Source organism: Diplotaxodon limnothrissa, linkage group LG10, assembly GCF_057381915.1.
Source record: "Diplotaxodon limnothrissa isolate DT_005_m linkage group LG10, D_limnothrissa_male_GT1.1, whole genome shotgun sequence".
Lineage (NCBI taxonomy): Eukaryota > Metazoa > Chordata > Actinopteri > Cichliformes > Cichlidae > Diplotaxodon > Diplotaxodon limnothrissa.
Window position 1 is genome coordinate 17,959,694 of NC_140605.1, and position 22,152 is coordinate 17,981,845.

General features: G+C 40.5%; 1 protein-coding gene across 4 annotated transcripts in view; it reads left to right on the forward strand.

The window, feature by feature from the left end:
- Positions 1-14,044, forward strand: part of slc7a1a (solute carrier family 7 member 1a) — a 34,313-nt gene extending 20,269 nt beyond the window's left edge. For 3 of the 4 annotated variants that reach the window (XM_085364516.1, XM_085364514.1, XM_085364518.1), the window contains 12 exons: positions 2,977-3,230; positions 3,321-3,503; positions 3,606-3,764; positions 3,858-4,032; positions 4,154-4,287; positions 5,659-5,881; positions 8,908-9,044; positions 9,949-10,051; positions 10,310-10,488; positions 10,781-10,932; positions 11,041-11,149; positions 11,479-14,044. In XM_085364516.1, the coding sequence (XP_085220642.1) occupies positions 3,032-3,230; positions 3,321-3,503; positions 3,606-3,764; positions 3,858-4,032; positions 4,154-4,287; positions 5,659-5,881; positions 8,908-9,044; positions 9,949-10,051; positions 10,310-10,488; positions 10,781-10,932; positions 11,041-11,149; positions 11,479-11,657 (1,932 nt within the window). In that variant the 5' untranslated portion in view covers positions 2,977-3,031 and the 3' untranslated portion in view covers positions 11,658-14,044. Of the gene's footprint in view, positions 1-366; positions 1,143-2,976; positions 3,231-3,320; positions 3,504-3,605; positions 3,765-3,857; positions 4,033-4,153; positions 4,288-5,658; positions 5,882-8,907; positions 9,045-9,948; positions 10,052-10,309; positions 10,489-10,780; positions 10,933-11,040; positions 11,150-11,478 lie in introns of those variants that run through there. The other variant, XM_085364517.1, reaches the window with a different exon arrangement.
- Positions 14,045-22,152: the final 8,108 nt, after the last annotated feature.

Sequence of the window (22,152 nt, forward strand, 5' to 3'; positions counted from 1 at the left end):
CAGTTCTTCGCTTCTGGTATTCTTCCAGCTGTTTTTGGACATAGAATCATTCATCTGCTACTGAGAAAGCTCAATTAGCATTCCCAGGGGCCGTTTTGATTGTTTTCAATGATCGACAGAGGTGTCTGCTCAGTGTTTGTGCTTTTATATTTGATTACTGCCTTGGATACTTTTGCTCACTGTTTTCTCATGCTCTGTCTATTAAGGTTAACGCACCCCACTTGCCCATTTTGTTTGTGGTGTTCCTGAATACTTTATTTTTTATGTATTCATTTATGTATTATTTCATTAAAGGCAATTTTCAGGCCTACCAATCACATTAAGCTCTTTTAAAGCTTCAGTTAAGTAATTTTAACCCCACACCCGAGATATCAAATTTGACAGATTTTTAAGTGTCCAGGACCCTCTTAGGGACACTCCCAATAGGGGCTAAAAATCTGGGACTCTCCACCAATTGCTCTTAGAGCTGAAAAAGCTCCTCGGATGAGAAGTGAAACAGCTTCAAAAAACGTAAAGAAGCCCAGACGTGTTTCTTTCCAAACTCAGTCACCTCAAGGAACTTTATATTGTAAGGTAAAGACTCTACAATAACAACTAAGGCTATTTATGGAATGACTATTAAGTCTTCTTTAAGCCAGCCATTTTCCAAATGTCCAGAAGTGTCATATTTATGGTCTAACTTCATTGGTTGAAAGGGCTTACACCCCTTTTCTGTTCAGTTCCTCCCTTCCACTTCTTTAACATATTATCCAAAGTACCCTGCCAAATACTTTTTAATGTGTCTTACAAGGGACCATGCTTTATATTGCATACTGTTGTAAATGTAATATGCAAGTACAATGCTGCTGTTATATTAGTCTATGTACAAGAGTTCTTCTGGTAGAAATGCATTTATTAAGTCATCCGAAGTCTGCAGGAATTAAGTCTGCACATGTGTGCATGTGTGCCCACTGCTTGGAATAGCCAAGCCATGTGATTCTTCTAGATTCTATTTCAGATCGCCTACTGTCCAAAGCCCCACAGTCTTCACAGCAGCTTAAAGAAAAGTTAACAAATGCACAGTTTAATCCTTCTGTCGTCGCTTATCATTTCATCAGGAGTTGTTAGGTCGAGCGCTGAAGTGTACCTGTAGGTGTGTTTGAGTAAGTACTCTGTTCTGTCTTTTTCTGCCTTCACAACGAACAGGTTACTTTGACATAAGGTTCAGAAGGCGTATTTTAGTTTGTTTTGAATGATCAGATTTCATTCAATTTGAACAAAATCTGACAAAATGTAGATTTTTCGACAGAAAGTTGTGACCCCAGACTGACCCGTATACTCAAGTCAGTCAGGGGTTGTGTGATATATATAGGTCACTTTCATTGGTTTGTTTTTTTGTTTTTTTCTGCAAGGATTTTATGACTGCACCAGAACATTTTTTAAAATCTTTACACTAAATTGGATTTTTATTACAAATTTGTATTTATGAGCTTCTGAGATCATAGACAGATGCAGCATGTGTAATGCTGTGATAATCAAAGCAGTATGCAGTATTAGTGCTTCTGGTTTAGTCCAGATTTAATAGATTATTTGTACAATGGTTATTCTTAAGATGAATAAAGCATATCATTTCTCAACTTTTACTTGCGCATTGTTACTTTTCTGCATGTCTATACACGTTAACCATTCACTTTCATTTGCTGAATGAGTGAAATAATATAGGGTTAATACATGGCATGCATTAAGGAGAAATGGCAACCTGAAGTCACATTTTACTTTGAAAAAATGCTAGTTTTTTATGTCATGCAGTATATGAATCAGATATATCAATTCTGTAATTGAAGGCTGGAACTAACACTTATCTTCGCTTTTGATTATATTCTCTATCAACTGTTTGGTCTGTAAATGTCAGAATCTACCAGGAAAATATTAACATTTGATTTTCTCATTTAACTAATAAAGGACCAATTGGTGTGCATCTAATCAAAAGGCATATGTTCATTATCTAGGCCCTTAATAGTGGAAAATAAAAGAGGCAGTCACCTGTGAAAATCTAATGAATGGCCATCGAGCTTACCGTTGAACGTGTATCATCATTTATAATCACTGACAACATGCAAACTATAGTGACCTCTACACTGCTGCAGGTGTGACTTCTGTAGCAGTTTCAGTTTGATAATGGTGGACAGCTTGATGCAACAAGGAATAGAATCATTTCATTGTGCCAGCACATTACTAAAATTTCCCCATTTGTTTAATGTAAATATGAGTTATTGTATTTTCTTGCCTTTTTTCAAAGATTCTATGTTTGTTTGTTTTTTCTTTGTTTTGTTTTTTAGTTCAGTGACATGAAAATATCTGTACAGTGTTTTTTGTCCTGAGCAGTTATTTTCATTTATTCCCTAAAATGTGGCTGGTTGCATGTGATATTATATTTGTATTTACATATGCTATATTTTACAGCGTCGTCTAAGTCGGCTTTAGATATATGTGTGTAATTTTGCTTGGTTTGGATACAAGCTCATTTATTAGACATCTTTATACAGTGTAATTCATAATTAACGTGTGATGTGCTAGGCTGGAAAATTGAATGTGAGCCTGATTATTCTCAGAGGTAAGTGCGACGACAGTGTTCTCACATCAGCTTGTCCTTGGGTGGAAGTTTCCGTGAGCTGCGGCAAAACTGTTGCACTGTCCGCATGACCTCTCGTGTTCATATCCTTAGGTCACTGTAATCTGACAAGGTGTCTGGATACTTGTCAGGCTGCTACTCCCTGTTACTTGTGTTTATCTTGTGCAAATGACTTAGCTGTATGATCCAAACATGGGCTAAACAGTAACAATCCTGGCAGATACTTTTAGTTTATTTTCTGCAATGAGTAACGCACTATAATGAGCTTCCTTAGCTATTGTCAGAAATGATTCGGAGTCCTTTGTTTAAACAGGGGAGATGAAAAACTAAGCGTGTTTTTTAAACTTACTGTCTTTCATCTTTAGGTTGTGACCTCTGAACCCCTAAACCCTGACTTTTGCTGAGACCAGAGTGTGATCCATGGCTATAAAGAGCCTTCTGCACGCTGCTTCCACTTTCAGGAAGCAGCTGATGAGGGTGAAAGTGGTAAACTCTAACTCCGAGGACTCCCGTCTGTGCCGATGTCTCAACACCTTTGACCTGGTAGCCCTCGGTGTGGGCAGTACATTGGGTGCTGGTGTTTATGTGCTCGCTGGTGCTGTTGCAAGAGAGAATTCAGGCAAGTGACATTACTTTTGATAGTGAAAACATGCGTATTGAGGAAAAACCTGAAAGTTTTTAATCATATGATTCCCACCACCTTCCACAGGTCCTGCTATTGTGCTGTCATTCCTAATAGCAGCTATAGCCTCAGTGTTAGCCGGGCTTTGCTACGCTGAGTTTGGAGCCCGTGTTCCCAAAACAGGCTCGGCTTATCTGTACTGCTATGTGACTGTAGGGGAGCTGTGGGCCTTCATCACTGGATGGAATCTCATTCTTTCCTACGTCATTGGTAAGCATAAAGCACCACTGCTTTATTGTTTCTGTTTTGCCTAGTTTAAGGTCATGTGTAGGAGGAAATTTGTCTTCAAGAATGTTTTTTTCTTCGTCTCAGGTGCCTCCAGCGTGGCTCGTGCATGGAGCGCCACCTTTGATGAGTTGATAGGGAACCCCATAGGGCAGTTCTGCAGACAGTACATGGCCCTGAATGTACCAGGAGCACTGGCAGAGTATCCTGACATATTTGGTGCTTTCATCATAATCATTCTTACAAGTAAGAAGACATAGAAAACATTTAATATTACACTTAACACATTTTCCCAAGACATTTTTCATTTTCCATTTCTTTGTCCTTTGCAATTCTAAGGTCTGCTGGCATTTGGGGTCAAAGAATCAGCAATGGTGAACAAGGTCTTCACTTGTATCAATGTCCTAGTCTTGGTGTTCATGGTGATCTCTGGATTCGTCAAAGGCAATATTAAAAACTGGCAGCTAGACCCTGAAGAGATCCTACATGCAAGTTATACAACAAACAGCACCAAGTAAGGACATATTCAATGCTGAATCTTTCCCTTTAACTGTCTCTGTTACTCTATTTTGTTTTTATCTGGATGACATTCTTTTAGAACTATATTTCATATTATTTATATTCCTCTGGTTTAGTGTGACAGACGTCCTGCCAAGCGCAGAGAGTTTAGGAATCGGCGGCTTCATGCCATTTGGATTCACCGGTGTCCTGTCAGGAGCCGCTACCTGTTTCTATGGGTTTGTAGGATTTGACTGCATTGCTACCACAGGTTAGTGCTGATCTGACCTGAAAACTCTGTCGACCTTCTGTTTTTGACTCCCTCTGCTTCACGTCTCGCAGTTTCACATACATCTCCCTTTGACGGCCTCATGGGTGTGTTTCCATTTTCAGGGAGAGAGGGGGGAATGTAACTCAATCTTTTTGGAACCGTTTCAGCCCCGAGCTTTCCTAAACATCCAGAAGTATTACATAACAGGGGGGCAAGAGAGAAATTAAAGATGCACTTTACTGCGTTTGACTTATTTCTGCTATTGGCTGAAGGCCAAAAGACTGCTACTCAGGTTAGGGGGGGAACAAACAGGGTTTTGGAAGAGGGCATTCCAGAGGTTTTTCCCTGAGTTTTGCAGAGTTTGTGAACAGCCTTGTTTCTTTATACATGTTACAAGGTTTTTCCCACCCATAGGTTTCCTGAATTTTAACTGGCTGGCAAGCTGACCAGTTAGCCTTAAATTACGATTGTCAGACATAACACAAACTCACAATGATCTTTTTGCATGTGTGTGTGTGTATGGCAGTAAGAGTTAAGTTGGCATGAAGCCATACTCCATTTCCCCCTGACACACACACACAGACACACACAAACACACACACACATATCATCCACACAGCAGTTGTCTCCGTCACGTTTCAGAGCTCTTTTATTTTACAGTACTTTGGGCCTGCTTTGACACGTAACTGTGCGTCTTATGCACTCGCTCCATCACCGTAATGTGGTTTTATTACACAGCAAGGCCTTCCTACATAATCACCTGCAGCTGAGCAGTTAGGCCCCTCAGCATGGTGGCTCCCCCCAAAAAATAAGCTAATATCTTCAAACCTTGCAATGAATTGGGAGTGGCTAGTAACAAAGACATAGCTGTATAGCAGACGATGGGGCGATTTAGGAAATAACTAAGAAGGTAAAGTAATTTCACTACTATTTACAGGTTCAGTCAACCACTTAGCATTCAGTTAATTTCCACAAAACTTTGCATGCACTTCTCGATTCAACTGCAGCACTTCTGTAAATTATGTTACCTTTCTGAATACAGTGCCTGCACCCTGCATTCAAATGGACAATTCTCAGATGAAAGCATAAAACTCCTCCAAAATCTGAATATCCATCCATCATCCATCCAACACTAGAGTTTGTACTGTGTTCTGTGTTTTCGTTCCACTGAATTTTCACATATTCACTTTTCTGCCTCATGTTCAAACGCTGAAAGTAAGAATTTCTGTCTTCTGACGATGTTTTTCAAATATAAATATAAGCAAAAAATGGCACATTACCTGAAGATATTTCTGCACCCGTTGAAGTCATACAGAAGCAGATTTGCATATCTTGGCTCTTAACTGTGTCTATATATTATATATGTCCTAGGTGAAGAGGTGAAGAACCCCCAGCGAGCCATTCCTTTTGGTATCGTATCCTCATTGCTCATCTGCTTTGTGATCTACTTCAGCGTTTCTGGTGCTCTCACCCTCATGATGCCATACTACCTGCTGGACAGCAACAGCCCTCTGCCTACAGCTTTTAATTATGTGGGCTGGGGGGGCGCGAAATATGCCGTAGCTGTAGGCTCTCTTTGCGCTCTGTCTACAAGGTAAGAGATTTGAACTTAGAAGCACAATGCACATGTACTAGATCTTGTTCTGAGTAAACTTTGAACTGATTACCACTAAGATAAGCAACTGTGAATACCAGTAGATATTCTATTAGGCTGAGGAATATAAATTTGTTCCTTGTGGACTATGACATTTATTCAGCATTGTCCACTCAGTCATCATTAGACAACTGCAATTTTCCTTTAAAAAAATCAAACTGGAATCCTATCAAAATATAGATGTTTGAATGGGGAAATGAAACACTGTCACTCAGCTGCTACAGCTGCAGCAGGAGGGCAGGAGTCAGTAACTAACTCAGAGTTTAAGCTCCTGTTTTTTGGAACAGAAGATCCAGAATTTCCCCTATTTCAGGATTAGCAAACTCAGAATCTTCACTACATCTGCTTTCTGGAGCGTAACCAAAGACTATCATTCATTTTAAATGCGCAGTTGTGTACACGGTTCTGTCTCAGATAACTACACACACACACAGAGGCACCCTGGGGCGCCTCTGTCAGTGCGCCCCAGGGTGGCTGTGGCTACAATGTAGCTTGCCATCACCAGTGTGTGAATGTGTGCGTGAATGGGTGGATGACTGGATATGTAAAGCGCTTTGGGGTCCTTAGGGACTAGTAAAGCGCTATATAAATACAGGCCATTTACCATTTACCATTTACATATATTTATGTTTGTGTTTCTGAGCGAGAGTGTATATTTAACTTCGGAAAGCATTTGATGCCTTAACTAAAAATAAAACATGCTGCTGAGAATATAGCTGACTTTTTTTTTTTTACTAACAATTAGTTTCTAATCACTTTAAATGATGGTCCATATATGTTATATTTAGCAATTAATAATAGCAACAATCAACCAATATTTTATTCATGATAGAACATAGAAAACACATCAAATGTTTAAACTGAGTATTTTACTATTTCATGATAAAAATTACGATACAATGATAATTTAGAATTTGATGGCACCAGACTGGGCATGGGTGCAACAAACAGCTGAAAAAGAACATTTTGATATTATCTTAAATGGTTCATCGCTGCACTAAAGGCAATAGCCAGAAATCAATATTGGAAGCTCATGTGCTTCGGCCCCTCGGGCAACACTGCATTAAAACCAGGCATGATTCACAAAGGTTAAAGCTCTATCATGCAGAGAAGAAACTATTTATGAACATGATCTAGAAATGCTGTCTTCTCTGGGCCAAAGCTGTGGTCCAGTGAAATGCAATTTGAAATTCCCTTAGGTAAACTTGGACACCGTGTCCTCTGGACTAGTAAGGAGAGAGACTATGCATGTTGTCATCGCTGTGTCCAAAAGTATGCATCTCTGATTTTAAGGGGATGCATTAGTGCATTAGTACATTAAAGGTTTTATAGTGACATATGCTGCATATCTCAGCAAGACTGTGTTAAACCACTTCTTGAAACACTTAGAACTGCATGGTTTCATAGTAGCAGAGGGTGCTCAAAGGGCCTACTTGGAGTCCAGACCTTTCACCAGCTGAAAAGATTTACATGAAATATTTTTTCTCCTATCATCACAAAAAGGTCGTGGTGGATGGCTGTCGCTCCCTGAGCCTGGTTCTGCCAGAGGGTTTCTTACTGTTAAAAGGGAGCTTTTCCTTCCCAGTGTCACCAAGTGCTTGCTGAAAGGTATTTGAGCAAGCACTTGGTATTATTGTAAGGTCCATATCTTTCAGTATAAAGAGTCTTGAGGCGCTGTTTTTATGAATTGGTGCTATAAAAATAAAATGAATTGAAAATAAACGTGTAGTGAAAAATACGATAAACAAGACCCAGGGCTGTTGAACAGCTCAAATCAGATAAGAGTGAGATAACATTCCTCTTTCAAAGGTTCAGCAGCTGATCTCCTCAGTTCTCGAATGTTTCGAGACTGTTGTTAAAAGAAGAGAGGATGCCACACAGTGGCAAACAGCATGGCCCTGTCCCATCTATACTAAGACATATTAAATTCAGCTAATATTAAATATAAAAATGAGCTAGTATCTTTGTTTTAATGGTACATTTTCTCAGTTTAAACATTGATTTTTGTCACGTTTTATTTTGAATAAAATATGGGTGCATAAGATCTGCAAAAAAATTGCATTAAATTGTTATTTACATATTACAAAGTTACATTACAAAGTGTTGCACATGTGTTCCTAACTTAAAATGTATGCACAACATATTTAAGTATCCTGTGTTCTGTGTTTTTTTCTTTTGTCTTAATCTGCTGTATCTATGTTGAATGTAATGCTCCTTGCATATGTGTGCTGTTGTCTTTGCTTATGCATGTTTCACATGGTTGCTCCTGTGGATACTTTATATTTTGGTACGCCCTTCCCCCCATGTTAGCTTGCTGGGTTGTCTGTACCCTGTTCCTCGTGTGATCATGGCTATGGCTGATGATGGGCTGTTATCAAAGTCCTTGGCCAGGGTCAACTCCTGCACCAAAACCCCACTAAATGCAACTTTTGTCACTTCCTCTCTGGCAGGTGAGATACTAACATGTGTTAGCATTAAAAACTAATTATTAAGTGTTTTACATAGCCAGGTCTCTGTTTAGTTGGCTGAGGGAGTCAAGGTTATTGTGTCTATACTATAAGTCTTCCATTGTTTTTTCTGTTGGGAAACTTGAGACATATTTTCTAACTTGCATCTTGAGAAGGAGATGTGCACCAGCACTAATCCAAACTAAACCGCATGGTACGTGGACTAAAACTGACAGTAACAGCATGTGCAAAACATGCAGTCATACTGGGGGCCAAATTTTACATGCTGACATCAGAGTATCCTTGTCCCAGCATGTTGTTCTTCAACAGTGTTGCCAGTCTGGCACGCTGCAGCATGTTCTTTAACCCCCAGATCTTTCCACCCACATACGTCTACTTTCTCTGAATCTTCCCTTGGTACTCGCTGACCTTTCCTAATTCTTCTTTCCCCCTTGTCCCTCACGTTACACCAAACCGCTGCCATCACAATATGATGCCCTCCCCCCACCTTTACCCCAGTCTGTTGGGTTCCATGTTCCCCCTACCTCGTATCATCCTTGCCATGGCGCAGGATGGCCTGCTCTTCTCCTTCTTGGCCAACATCAGCGAGAGAAAATCTCCCGTAACATCTACTGTTGCTGCCGGGGCTATAGCTGGTAAGATAAAGGGGGGCGTTAAATAAAAACGCAAATTCCTGTATTTGAGTAGAGGGACTTGAGAGAGGCAGTGATAGAAGGTCAGGTTTGAATTGAAGAGAAAAAGAACAAAGCAGAGACTTTTTGGTTTTTGAAAGATTAAGTTTAAAAACTTTTTATAACTTTTTTTTTTAATAGAGGCAGCTCTTTTTGCCACCTCCAGCCTATACTTTATCCATTCCCAACTGGGGCCCTTTTTAAAACTGAAAACATGCAAACCTTTAATCAAAACTTTAATCAACAGGTTTTTAATCTTTTCTTGATTTGTTTTGTTGAGATTGATTTACTATTAACTTCTTTCCTTTCTTAGCCACTGCTTCATTTTTTATCTTTCCCCACCAGTGACGTGATATGAGATTTTGCCCCATTTAAAAAATAGAGCGGAAAAATAAGAGTGTCATATAAATGAAATGGAATGACTTTGCCGCCAGGTGGTTGCTGGTTTCGCTCCATAATGCTATTTTTACCCTATATCCTAATACAGCACCCTAAGAAGATTGTAGTTGTGAAATTTCAAGTAAATTTTGAACTCATATAATTATATATTATACATTTTTTTGTAGCAAAGATTTCTTGTGTGTGTGGTAAACCACTGGAACACCAGAGGGTCATGACCCACACTTTGGGAATCACTATTGTGAAAAGAATATGTACATTCGAGCTAGCATCTTTATGAGGCTGTACTCAATGGCATCATTTGAGCTTATGATCAGCATACTTCTATGCTCACAGTAACTGTATAAGCATGCTGAATGTTAGACACATCTTAATTTATTCTTCTAAGACAAGTATGGAAAATAATTGATGGGATCAAACAAGCATTCTCACTTTAAATTTTTATTTTTTGTCTCCTTGTACTGTGAAGTTGTCATGGTGTTAATGTTCGAGCTGAAGGACCTGGTGGACCTGATGTCGATAGGGACGCTGCTAGCCTACACATTAGTGGCTGCCTGTATCCTGGTGCTCAGGTTGGTGAGAATATATCAGCTTGGACACGGTCTGAACATGTTTATAGTTGTTTATGCTAGCCAACAAAACTATTGGAAGCTATTTCAAACATACGCAGCATTGACATTGCTTATAAGCAGGTTCATTGTGTGCTAATGTTGCAGTGTGCATTACCAGCTTTGTCACCGGTGCTAGCAACTATTTTAAGTGGCAGGAACACAGAGTACAACTGCTATGTCTGAACACTTCATTATGGGTGTTTGTTCTTGTTGTTTCAGGTACCGGCCCAGCATGGGTTACCAGATTGTCAGTAGCCACGAGGAGATGGAGTTGAATGAGGGCAACATCCTGCCCGGTATGGAAGAGAGGCTCAGCTTCAAAACCTTGCTGTTCCCAGACAACCCCACACCATCCAAACTGTCAGGCTTCACTGTCAACGTCTGTGTCTTTCTCCTCGGTATGTTATTAAACCAGGACTGCCTTAAAATGGCAATAAAATCATACAAATAATGTAAGAAAATCAAGTATAAAGACCTTGTAAAGCACTTTAGTTTTAAATGTGCTGTAGAAATAACATTTATTTGCTTACTCAATAAAATGAAGGTGTTAGATCTTTGGTAAACAACCCAACAAGTGTGCTCGCCTTGAATGTAGGTGATGGATTTATTTCCAGTATCTTCACTGTTAAAAATCACATTGCACTTGTGAAGTATTACACATAAGATAATAACATTTCTTTCATTTTAAAGGAATGCTGATGCTGGCATTCAGTGTTCTGGCATCTTATGGAGATCTTGCTTCGTGGAACTTGGTAGCCCTCAGCGTCATCTTCATGATGTGTCTTTTCGTGGTCTTCATCATCTGGAGACAGCCCCAGAACCACACTAAACTCTCCTTCAAGGTTTGATTTAAGCCCTTTCAGCACTACCTCTGCCCCCTGAGAGTTCACGCTCGCTAAGTTTTAATGGATACTGTTACGCTTTCTCCTTTTGTGGTATTTGTCTCCCAGGTGCCCATGCTGCCCTTCATTCCAGTGATCAGCATGTTTGTCAATATCTACCTGATGATGCAGCTTGAAGAACGCACTTGGGTTAAATTCTCAATCTGGATGGCCATAGGTAGTTACACTCCATCGTTCTTTTTTTAACTGCAAGAATTCTGCTCGCTACACTTACCTAGGATGATGCTGAAAAGTCTCACACACCCAGCTGACTATTTTACTTGCTTTAGCTGCTTGAAATGGGCTAGCTGCTTTGACTTGACATTGCAATGTGTTCGCAGACCGATCTGAAACATTTACAAAACACGAGTAAACATACTTTGTCAGTTGGTTGCGAAAATGTCAATGTTATTAAAAAGGTACATGTTTTTAGACTGAAAAGTTCAGCAGGTGTATTTGCATTGAAAAGCTAGGATTCCATAACACCGGTTCTTTTTGCCTTTCCAGGTTTCGCGATCTACTTCAGCTATGGTATCCGTCACAGCACCCTGTCAGCTGCAGCTCATTCGACTCCGGACACAGAGATGATGGGCTTAGGGCTTAACCACAAGTCAGCATCACCAGAAAAGGAAGCCTTTCTGTCCAATGGCATTGATGTAAGGGAAGAGAATGATGGAGATTTGTAGGAATTTGCAAATCAAAAAAACCCTGGAGAAATTAACAAGGGTTGCTTTTAATAACTGGGCAAAAATCTTTTACAGTCAGTGATGGTCTGACATCCAGAAATTAGTTCAGTTTTTTCTTCTGAAAGTGTAACTCTGTTGGCTTGATGTAACTGATATGGCCATTAAAGAACATAGCCTTTCTTTGCCTTGAGAAAGTTGCTTTTGCAGAATGTGTTTGGTCATTATCCAGTTTGCACTGCGAAGTGTCCATTGTACAACCGGGTTGAATTGGAACATAGAGTACAGCCCTGCATGCTTCACAGTTCATCCTGCTACTTATATCAGCAGCTGAATCGTCATCAATAAACTCTAGTAAACTGGTTCCACTGGCAGCCATACATACTCATGCCATAGCACTGACTCCACCGTGTTTGACAGATGATGTGTTATGCTTTGGATCATGAGTTGTTTTTTTCCTGCTTCACTATCCTTTTCCCATTATTATTGGCTTCATCCGTGCAGGTTCTTTTAGATATATTTCTGGCAAAGTCTAATCTGGCCTGTCTCTTGTTGAGTTTAACCAGCAGATTGAATCCTCTTTTAAAATGACTCGATTTCCATTCATGAAGGCAACTAACTACCTCCTAAAGAGTGTTCTTGACTTTCTTAACCAAGAAAGTCAAGAACACTCTGATAACGACTGTGTTTAGACCGTCCCCCCCATTCCATGCAAGACCACCTGGGTTGGCCTGGGTTGGCTGGAAGACTGTTTACTTAGCCTGGCGGGGCGAAGGACACTGTCTCAGCTGAACTCTGGACACACACACACATACACTGATATGCACACACTGATCCCCCCTCCCTTTCCAAACGCCTTCGATGCTTGTGCCCTACCGGGGAAGATGGCAGTCGACTGGACCAGCGCAGACACGCTGCAGGACCAGATGCGCTGTCTACACCGGCTCTCTCTTACCCTTTCTTGTGTTTCTATGGTGTACTGATAGTCATGTGCTTTTTGTGCTGAGGTGTTTTTTCTGTTATCAAACTGTTCTCCCACTAGGAGCTCAGTCTGAGTGGAGTTTTTTTTCTCCTCCTCTTACCTCATGTTATGTATTTTTGTTGTTTTTTTCCTATCAGCCTACCTTTCTGACATGTCTCCCCAAAGTGATGTTTGTGTAAAGTTGGTCAGAAGGTTCCTTTGTAAGTGCGCATGCGCCATTAGCGTGCTGCCTGCTGTTACCCTAATTTCCTTCGGGATTAATAAAGTATTCTGATTCTGATTCTGATTCTGAAAAGAATTCTGCGATCATCCACTTTAGTTTCTCCTGTAGTTTCCTACGCTTTCTGGTGTTGCTCAGCTGCCCCCCTGTGTCCCTTCTTGTAACAGATTATTGATTTGGCAGCTGTTTATTTTGGTTTATTTTTGATTTAAAATCCATCGTTGTGTGGTGGTCCACAAAGGCTAAATTACAAAAAAAACAAACACAAATAAAGTGTGTCATTGTCCATATACTTATGGACCTGAGTGTATGTGCAGCAGTCTTATCATCAGATAACACATGTAAGTATAAAATACAGGTTGGTATGAATACCTAAGTTCTCTAAAATCTCCCAGTTCTTATGTAACAATAGAAAGTATACTGTTCTAACATTGCTCCATTACAAGCTCTCACATTACACTTGGCTTATCTGTGACATAATTCTTCACTAACAGAAATCTGTGGTCAGGTCATTGTCTGGATGTATAAAAGCAGCTGCAGTTCGCTGTGCTTTACCGTTTCTACATGTGAAAATTTTTCATTGATGCCTTTTGAGGTCCAAAACTTGGTCCTCATGTTCAGTTGTGGTTTAACAGTACAGTTTTAATGCAGTGGTATGTTTGTTTATATCTTTGTTTTCTTAAGCAGCAATCATGAAACATTGTAAAGCAAAGATCTGCAACGCAGAATGTAATACACAAACTAATGTTCCAGGAGTGTAGACAACACTATTGCAAGTTGTTTAACTTGTGCGTTGTGTTAGCTCTCCCATTGGTAATGGCAGTAAATCTAACTTCTGAATCTTTGTACATGTTTAGGATGAAAGCAATGACAGTTTCAGATTTTCAGTTCATGTCCTCCAACTTTAAGTGACAGTGGATTTTCACAGTGCTGGCTGCTGTATCTTTGCATTTGTGGTTTGTAGCATGTATTTTCTAATGCAAAATAAGAGAGGCCAAATTTTTACCACTTGTTTGTTTTTTCTAATCAAATGAAATGTCTCTTTTGAGGAAGTTATATGTCCGCCATTCATTTTACATGTTTTCTCCTGTTTATTGATGTGTTTTAATACCCATGCTGAATTTTTACAAATGTAATTGGATACTGTTTGGCTGAGTTTTACACCACTGTCATTAAAATATGTAACACACAAACTGAACTTAATAAAATTTTGATTGTATGATCAAAATGACTGGCTTCATGTTTTATTTCTTTAAACATGGTTTTCACTATCAAAATGATGCTTGCATTTTGAATGAAAGAAGCAGTGAAGCAGTGATGTTGGACATTTGAAGTTTTTCTGCTAGTTCATCCCAAAAGTGTTTAATGAGACTGAGGACAAGGCTCTGTGTTCGCCAGTCAAGTTCTTTCACAATAAACACATCCAACTATATGAATCTCGCTTTGTGCAAAGCGGAAGTGGGATCTAAATACTGTGTTCCCTAAACCCTAAACTGTTCCCATGACGGAAGCAGAGACTTGTCTAAAATGTCTTGATAACCTGAAGCATTAAGATATTCCTTCACTGAATCTAATGAGCCCAGGGCCAGCCGCAGGGAAGCTATAATTAGGGGTGTGGATACAATTGATTTCTTTAACTGTAGATGGCAGATCTTTAACTTTTCACACATATCATAGTTTCACTGCATTTGTAGTTCTTCAATTACAGTTTTATAGCCAAAGCACTTCCCATAATTTTATAAAAGGAATTTAACTCAAAGGAATCTACATGTTGTGCCAAATCACTATGTATGGACCTACAACAGTATGAAAGAGATGAACATAAAATACTGAAATACAGGAAATGCGTGTAACTGTGTAAACTATAAATAAAAAACAGAATCTTTTATTCACAACTGAGATATTTTAGGACATCAATGTTAGGCCCACTTGATTGATTTAAAATCTTGGAAAATTTGTCATTTTCCAAAAACCTATGAACCTAATTGTATATACATCTTCTCACACACACACACACACACACACACACACACACACACACACACACACACACACACACACACACACAAATCCTACACATATCCTGCTATTTTGGTACCAGTGTCAGTATGTAGACTCCATATGTCTGTAATGCTTAAATGATTTTTGAATTTATAGCACGGTAGGACTTGTAATTCAGCTTTTCAAAATCCAGTCGCGGTCATATTGGAATCCCACCACGTGGGAAGAGCTGCTTCCCACATGTTCCAGCAGAGGGCGCACATGTGTTAAAAAAGCCCGGCCGTCTGAGCAGAAGGATGCTCAGCCAGGTGTCGGCTGCAGCATCAGCACCGCTCCTCCTCCAGTTCCCTCCTCCTCCTGCTGTCCGCAGTACCTCTCTCTATCTCTATCTCTCTCTCTCTCTGTGCGTCGTTTCTGGCAGCCAGGGAGAGTGGGGAGGAAGTGGAGAGACGCGCTGGCAACTCCTGGGTTTTCACCGACATTCTTCAATGAATCAGCAACAGAGAAAGCTGCAGGTAAGTCGCACGACTGTAAACACCCCGTGCTTATTTTGCTCGGAGGGCTAGCATTGATTTCCCGAAAAAGTGTCGCACTTATTTTGCTCGTAGGATTTCGGGTCTTGCTGCCGGACTCGGTTCGACCAGCACCATAAATACAGTTTGTTTTTGACTAGGCCCGCATCACGGCAATGCGCGAAGGAATTTAGCTCGACTCTACATATAAATAGCTGTAACCTCGAAGTTGAGCCACAGTGTTGGAGAGAAAGTGAGGTCAGAAGGAAGAGACGGTGCGATGGAGATGGATGGAGCAGGTCAAGTCTCTGTGAGTGTTGCTAATGATCCAGTATAGATTTTAGGATTTAAACCAGATCCACTGCACTGAGAGATGATATGGACTTGATTTTGAAGGATTTTGTTTTCATTTCTCGCCAAATGTCATTTATTGATGAGCTATTTTTTGTGAGTGTATAGACTTCAAAAGCAAAGACTCTCACAGCTTTCTAATACATAACATATAATTCTTGTTAACTGATAGCGGAAAAGCTGCAATATTTTAAATTTCTTGTCGTGTTTGCCCGCTCAGGCTTAAGCTTTTTACCAGTGAAAGTGGACAAATGTACATTTATAATACCAAGGTTTGAAGTCTGATAGTATGATTAATAACTTTTCATTTCTAAGTCCACGAGTGACACTGCTGCACACTCATGCAAACACTAATTCTTCAGTATCTTGACTGCTTTCAAGGAATTCACGGCACAGAGGTTGTATTGATACTTCAATTCCATTTGCAACACTTCCCATTTTCTCAGTCTCATTGTTGGAGACTTGAGACCTGACAAAAGAAAACAACGGATGGAACAATTAAAAGTGACTGAGGGATTTCACGCTGTTGTTTCAATTGACCGGTGTCGGATGATTGGATTGTCCTTAAGGCAGTTGGATGGGGGTGTCTTTGTTGGGGTGAATCCCCCTTTTTCAGCTGCTTGGCCGAAGTTCTTGTACTTTTTTCAAATCCGTTCTAGTTTGCAACCGTTAAAGTTCAGAATTTGCCTGTACTACTGAAGTATGTAAACAATGTGCCTCTAATCTGACAGTTTCCGTGTAAAAATAAGTGATGTTTTCAGCATTTATTGGAATTGTCTGCTGCCACTATTGATCTCAGTATCAGAGACTTCCCACATTTATGGATCTTCAAGTCCGTTTTGCTAAATCTCACCAATCCCTCCCGATCATGTTAACGTGGAGGTTGACACTGCATCAAAGCAGGAAAGCAGATCTTACGGCCTTGGCTGTACACTGACTGCTCTAGTTGCTGCTCTCGATGCTGATGCATGTGTGATTGATTCATTACATCTGACCTCTGCTAGGTCTGAAGAGCGATCAATTTATCAGATCTCTGCCAGAAATACCACTGCCGGCTGTGTGTGTGTGCGTGTCTGACTTTGTGTGTTTTGTCTAAGCGTGAGGTTCCTATACCGTGTGTGTGTGTGTATGTATTTGTTTCTGTAGGTACAGAAAAGCCTATGAATGTAGCACACCAGTATGACCTTCAAGGTTATTTAATAGGACAGAACGGAGGAGAAGGAGGAGGAAGGAAGGGAGAGAGGGAGAAATTGAGATGGGAAGTGAACTGAAGCTGAGAAGGACACTAAAGTTGGTCAGTGTGCCTTTGAATAACATGTCACAAGTGCAAGGTTTTAATTATTTTGAAACATTTTTGTCTTTTTTTTTTTTAACATTTTTGCTTGGATGATTGCAGTCTACTAATAAATATAACAGCGGTTTCCCGATAGTGGTGAAATAGGTTTAATGTAAGAAAATGATAGAAAAGGTTGCAGTTATTTTAATAACACAATTGTAAGAATCCTCCACACTTTGGACGCAAGACGCTCTGCACTTGCAAGTGCACGTACACACGCATGTGCCTTATGTGTGAACCGAGCATCAGCACACGCATTCTCGAATTCACGCTGCTTTTGTCTGGAAGGTGGCATTGAGCTTATTGTAGCTCCTCCCCTGCAGTCGCAGGCAAGACATTACAGGGTGAAAAGAGAGGCACGCCTCCCTTCATGACACACAAACACACACACATACAGTTTTCCGTGTCCCACCAGGAACAGACATGAAAGACCTTTATTCACTTGTGTCAGACAGTTTAAGCGCTCACCTGATTTTGCTTTTTTTATTTTAAATGTATCTTATTTGTATATTTGTCTCATATTATTTGATTAAGCTACAGATGTTATTAAGAAACTTTATAGAATTGTGTCAGTGAACTTAAAAGCACGTGTGTGATAGAAAGAACCGCTGTAGTTATCCTTGGTTAGGTCTACCTCATTAATGTTTTATGAAACTTCTCAACAGTGTACATCTATGTTCTTTTTTTAGACTTACTCCCACCAAATAAAATCCACTCCCAGAACAGCAGCACAAGGGGATTCTTCTCCTGTGTTGTACTTTCTAGCTTTCCATTATTGAATGTATGAAAACTCTTAAAAAAAGCCCCCCCCACACACGCACTTTTTGCATATCATTGCCCCTCCCAAAAACCCCTCATCTTGCCCTATTCTTTGCTCACCTCTCACTGATCCTTGGGCAGCTCTCCCTCCCCCATACCCCAGGGGTTTACCACTTGCTCATTGCACATACGCTTGCACATTACAATACTAACCAGAATCCGTCACATCCCCGCTCCTTTGCACCCCCTTGGCACTCCGCAGCATCATTTTCTGTTTCTATATTCTCTCGAAATAAACACAAGTGACTCAGCTCGTCTAAGTTGCTCTCAGCTTCTCTTTGTCTGGTCCGTCTCGCCTCTCCTGCTTTATGTCTGACTGTGTATGTCTGCGAGTCTTGGTGAGCTTGTGGCATCCTCACAGTCCCACGGAGAATTGCACTATCATTGCACCGCTTTGCATTTGAAATTACCTCCTCTTTGTCCCGCCTCATACAGTTTCGCACAGCCAGCTATGGAAGAGTTAACATTTTTTTTTCTGCGACAGGAGTGAGGCTAGTGGGTGGAGGGGCTTTACTAATAACAATGCGGTGGTGCTGCTCCCAGCAGCCAGCATGGACAAACACCCTCTTTTCTGCTCCCCTTACCTCAATAAACCCTTGTCTGGACCTTTGCAAACACGTGTTTTAATGGCACGTAGTTGCTGCTTTTAACCTGATGGTTCAGGTTGAATATCCAGAAAGGACTCAGCTTTGTTGTCGTTTTTATTTATTTATTTTTTCCCTCATATTTCCTGCCTTTTTCTTTCATTTCATCTTAGGTCGGCTTTTGTTGCATTGGTCTTGCTTTTTATGTGCCCCATTCTTACGTTTAAAAAAATGTAAAATGTAAAATTGTAGTTTAACCATGTAGATCACGTTGCACCATAAAGTTTATTATTATTGTCTGCCCTCACTTTATCCCAGTCCGGCATTACCGACTGCATAGCCTGGTGAAATAGACAGCGAAGCGGGACCGTGTCCAATTTAGTAGAGATTCATCCCGTGTTTTTGCATAAAAAGCAAGGCTAAAATAAATAAATAAATAAGGAGATGGTAAATCCCATAAATAGATGTGTGCATGCATGCAGACCTTTTGTTTTGTTTTTGTTTTTTTAAGCCTCATTCCCCCCCCCAGTTAGGAGCTGTTTCTTTGTCTGCCCCTGCTGCAGCGATAGTCACTGCCTGAGCGTGAGCTGTTGTGTGTGAAGGTGATTCTCGTGTTTGATGATCTTTCATTTCGCATGCACTTGGTGATCACCTTGGTGCTTTATGGGGTTTTTCGGATCAGAAGTCCTTTTGTTTTTGTTCTGCCTCCCGTGTTGGCAACAATGGGACAAACCTAGCGTGCGAACACGTTTTGATGGATGGATGTGCACGTGAACCCATGCCAGCGTTTGACCGTTTTTCATTTGGTTTCACCTAATAAATCTAATTTCTGGCATATTGTGATCTGCTGCTGATTTCATAGCAGGCGCCAAACGCCGCCTGCCTGCCCGAAATAAGGGAATAAATCAGCTTTTATTGGAGATCATCTGATATTCTCATTCTCCCTTATTCACTCATATATGACCACCCACTATGACTCAAGATCCTGCAGAAATCCTGTTACCGATTCCCCTGCGATATAGACTTATTCCCCTCCCCCGGGGTACAAAAAGGTGTCCAACTGTAGGAGTAGAGTGGGGGGATGAGCTGAGAGGAAATCATTTGGGCAGATGTAGCCTGCTGATGTGCCATCTATAAGGATGAAAATGAGATTGATTACCTCACCCTGCCCTTATTAACTCTGTATTATTGGGATGAAAGAGAAGAGGGGAGCAAAAGAGACAGAGTTGTTGAGAAAGGCATAACACCAAAGAACTGAAGGGACATCGCTGAGCTCAGTGTTGTGAGCTAAATTGTGTCAGCGAGGCGATGCTGGTTGATGAGGAGCATGTCTGTAAGCACAGCTATAAAGAAAATCGGTGCAAAACAACAATCAAGGAGCTGGAGAAGACTATTTCTGGTTATTTTTGCGCTCCTGTTTGCCTCGCTGTTTCTGTGTGATGGTAATCCCTTTGCTGTGTGCATACTGGGTTATTGCTCGGTTCACACGTATAAACAGTCGAGCATACTTCAGTGAATCATCACTTGTGAAATTCTGTCTGCAGGCTATCTATTGTGTCTTGTGAAAATGGAGCGTTTAGCTTATTTCACTCCTATTTCTGTCTGTGTGGTTCGCAGACAGCGATGAGGTGGCGGTAGTGGGGTTGAAAAGGAAGGAATGGATGACTAATTCTTAGCTAATTTGTGAATAGGTTTTTTCGCTAAGCTTTATCCTGCTGGATGATTACGTTAAGGAATGCAATATAAAGACAACATCCTCCACCCCCACCAAATTAGCACAAATATGATAGTTTTTATGTCTTACATCTATCCACGGCTCTAGAACACGGCTTTTCACAAGTTCACACTCTCCAACATGTTCATTGTACAAGGACACACAAGGGTAATTTCATTGGTGATTAATTGTATGTATGCAAAGACACAGCATGGACTGAATTAGAGAGAGAGAGAAAAAAAGATTTTAAGGATAACCGCTCCACTGCATTTTAATGCAAATCTTGCACAATCCAATTTTCAAATGCGGGAACAATCAGGAGTCATAAATTATGTCGTCGCTTTGTCCATTTGAGTTTTTTCCCCTTTTGCTAATATTGCAATGTGATGGAATTTACATCTCAGCAGAGGTATGTGTGGATGAAAGAGCGATAGGGCATGGGGCAATGAATATATGTGTGTGTTCCTGGGTTTCCCCTTGGGACCACAGAGCTGTAAAACCTGTCTGCTCTCCAGTGGGGGAGGAGAGAAATAAAGCAAAGTGCCAAAGACAAATGGCTTCTGTAATAGCCACATGTGCTGCTGGACCAGCAACAAAGACACTGAGGGGGAAGGCTCGTGTTGATGTGTCTACACAGGTGACTGCCTTTGTACTGTCACATGCGTTCATGCGATACAGAAAATGTAAACCAACTCAGCAACAGAAGAACAAAAAGATATGCCCATCAAATTTCCTTACTTGCTTTCAAAGAAGAATATATAAGATGCCGGGGCATATTCCTTTGAAATTTCATGTTTTTTTTATCTGGAAAAAATTCTTTGCGGCACTCAACTTTGATCCCCTGAATGAATCCAAGACTGGCAGCCCCTACCCTTCTTGAAATCTGTAAAAACCTCTCACATATTTTGGCTCATATTTTGACCTGAGAGGAAGTAGAGGACTGAAGAGAGGAGGCTGAATCTTCACCACTCTTACTATTGCAAGACATTAGTGTCTTTAGAGACACAGTTTTCTTCATCCAGTTAAAAAACAAAACACAGCATTCTCTCTATAAGTCAAATATTCATTAGAAATGCCTTATAGCAACATATTGAACAATTCAATTTGTAATTGTAAGTGAGAGGTTAGAACACAGTTAGATGGTTACTTTAATTTGAGCTCTACTGTTGGAGTGGAGATAAAAAAAAAAAAAGCTGGTAGGTAGGCAAAACTAAAATAAAGAGTTGCTAATGTGGCCAGGAAATAGCTATTAGTGTGTCAAGTCAAGTACTTCCATTGTTTCATGTAGTACACGATCTACTGCATACTTAGTTGTGGAGTATGTGAATTTCAACAGGTTAATTTGGCCAGCTGTTGCACGTCTGAACTTCTACATCTTTCTGTGCCTCTGAGCACACATAAAATAACATTTTTCTACAGTCAAGATTAAAATTGACATACACGCAACATTAAACACCATTACACCAACATGACGTGCTTTAGATGGCTGAAAAAAATCTCATTTAGCTATCGCTGACATCATCATTGATGCTATTATTGGCTGACATTGTTTGGAACCCTGTCTTTCCATTGCGTAGCCAAGAGTTAACTTTGTGACGTTTATGAGTACATCGTCAGTGCGCTCACTTCATGTAACAATCCTTGATTGAGTGAACAGCAGAGATGCACCGATCGACCAGTCAGGAAGTGGAACTGGACAAATTCCAGCGTTCTCGTCCCAGACTGGTGACTGCCCGGTCAGCCTCACTCATGTGTAATTACAAGCTGGTCTGTTTCATGCCTGCACAACACAAGCGCAGGTTTCACAGGCAAACGGCCATGCACGCTAACACGTCATTAACGTGGAAGTTCTTCACTGTGAGTGAAGTCACAGAGTAAAATATTTAATCCTCACCCTGACTAAAAATGGCCATTTTAGTGATGTGGCTAAAGGTAGAGCTATGCAGATGTCAGAGCCAACCACAAGACAGCAGCCTCGG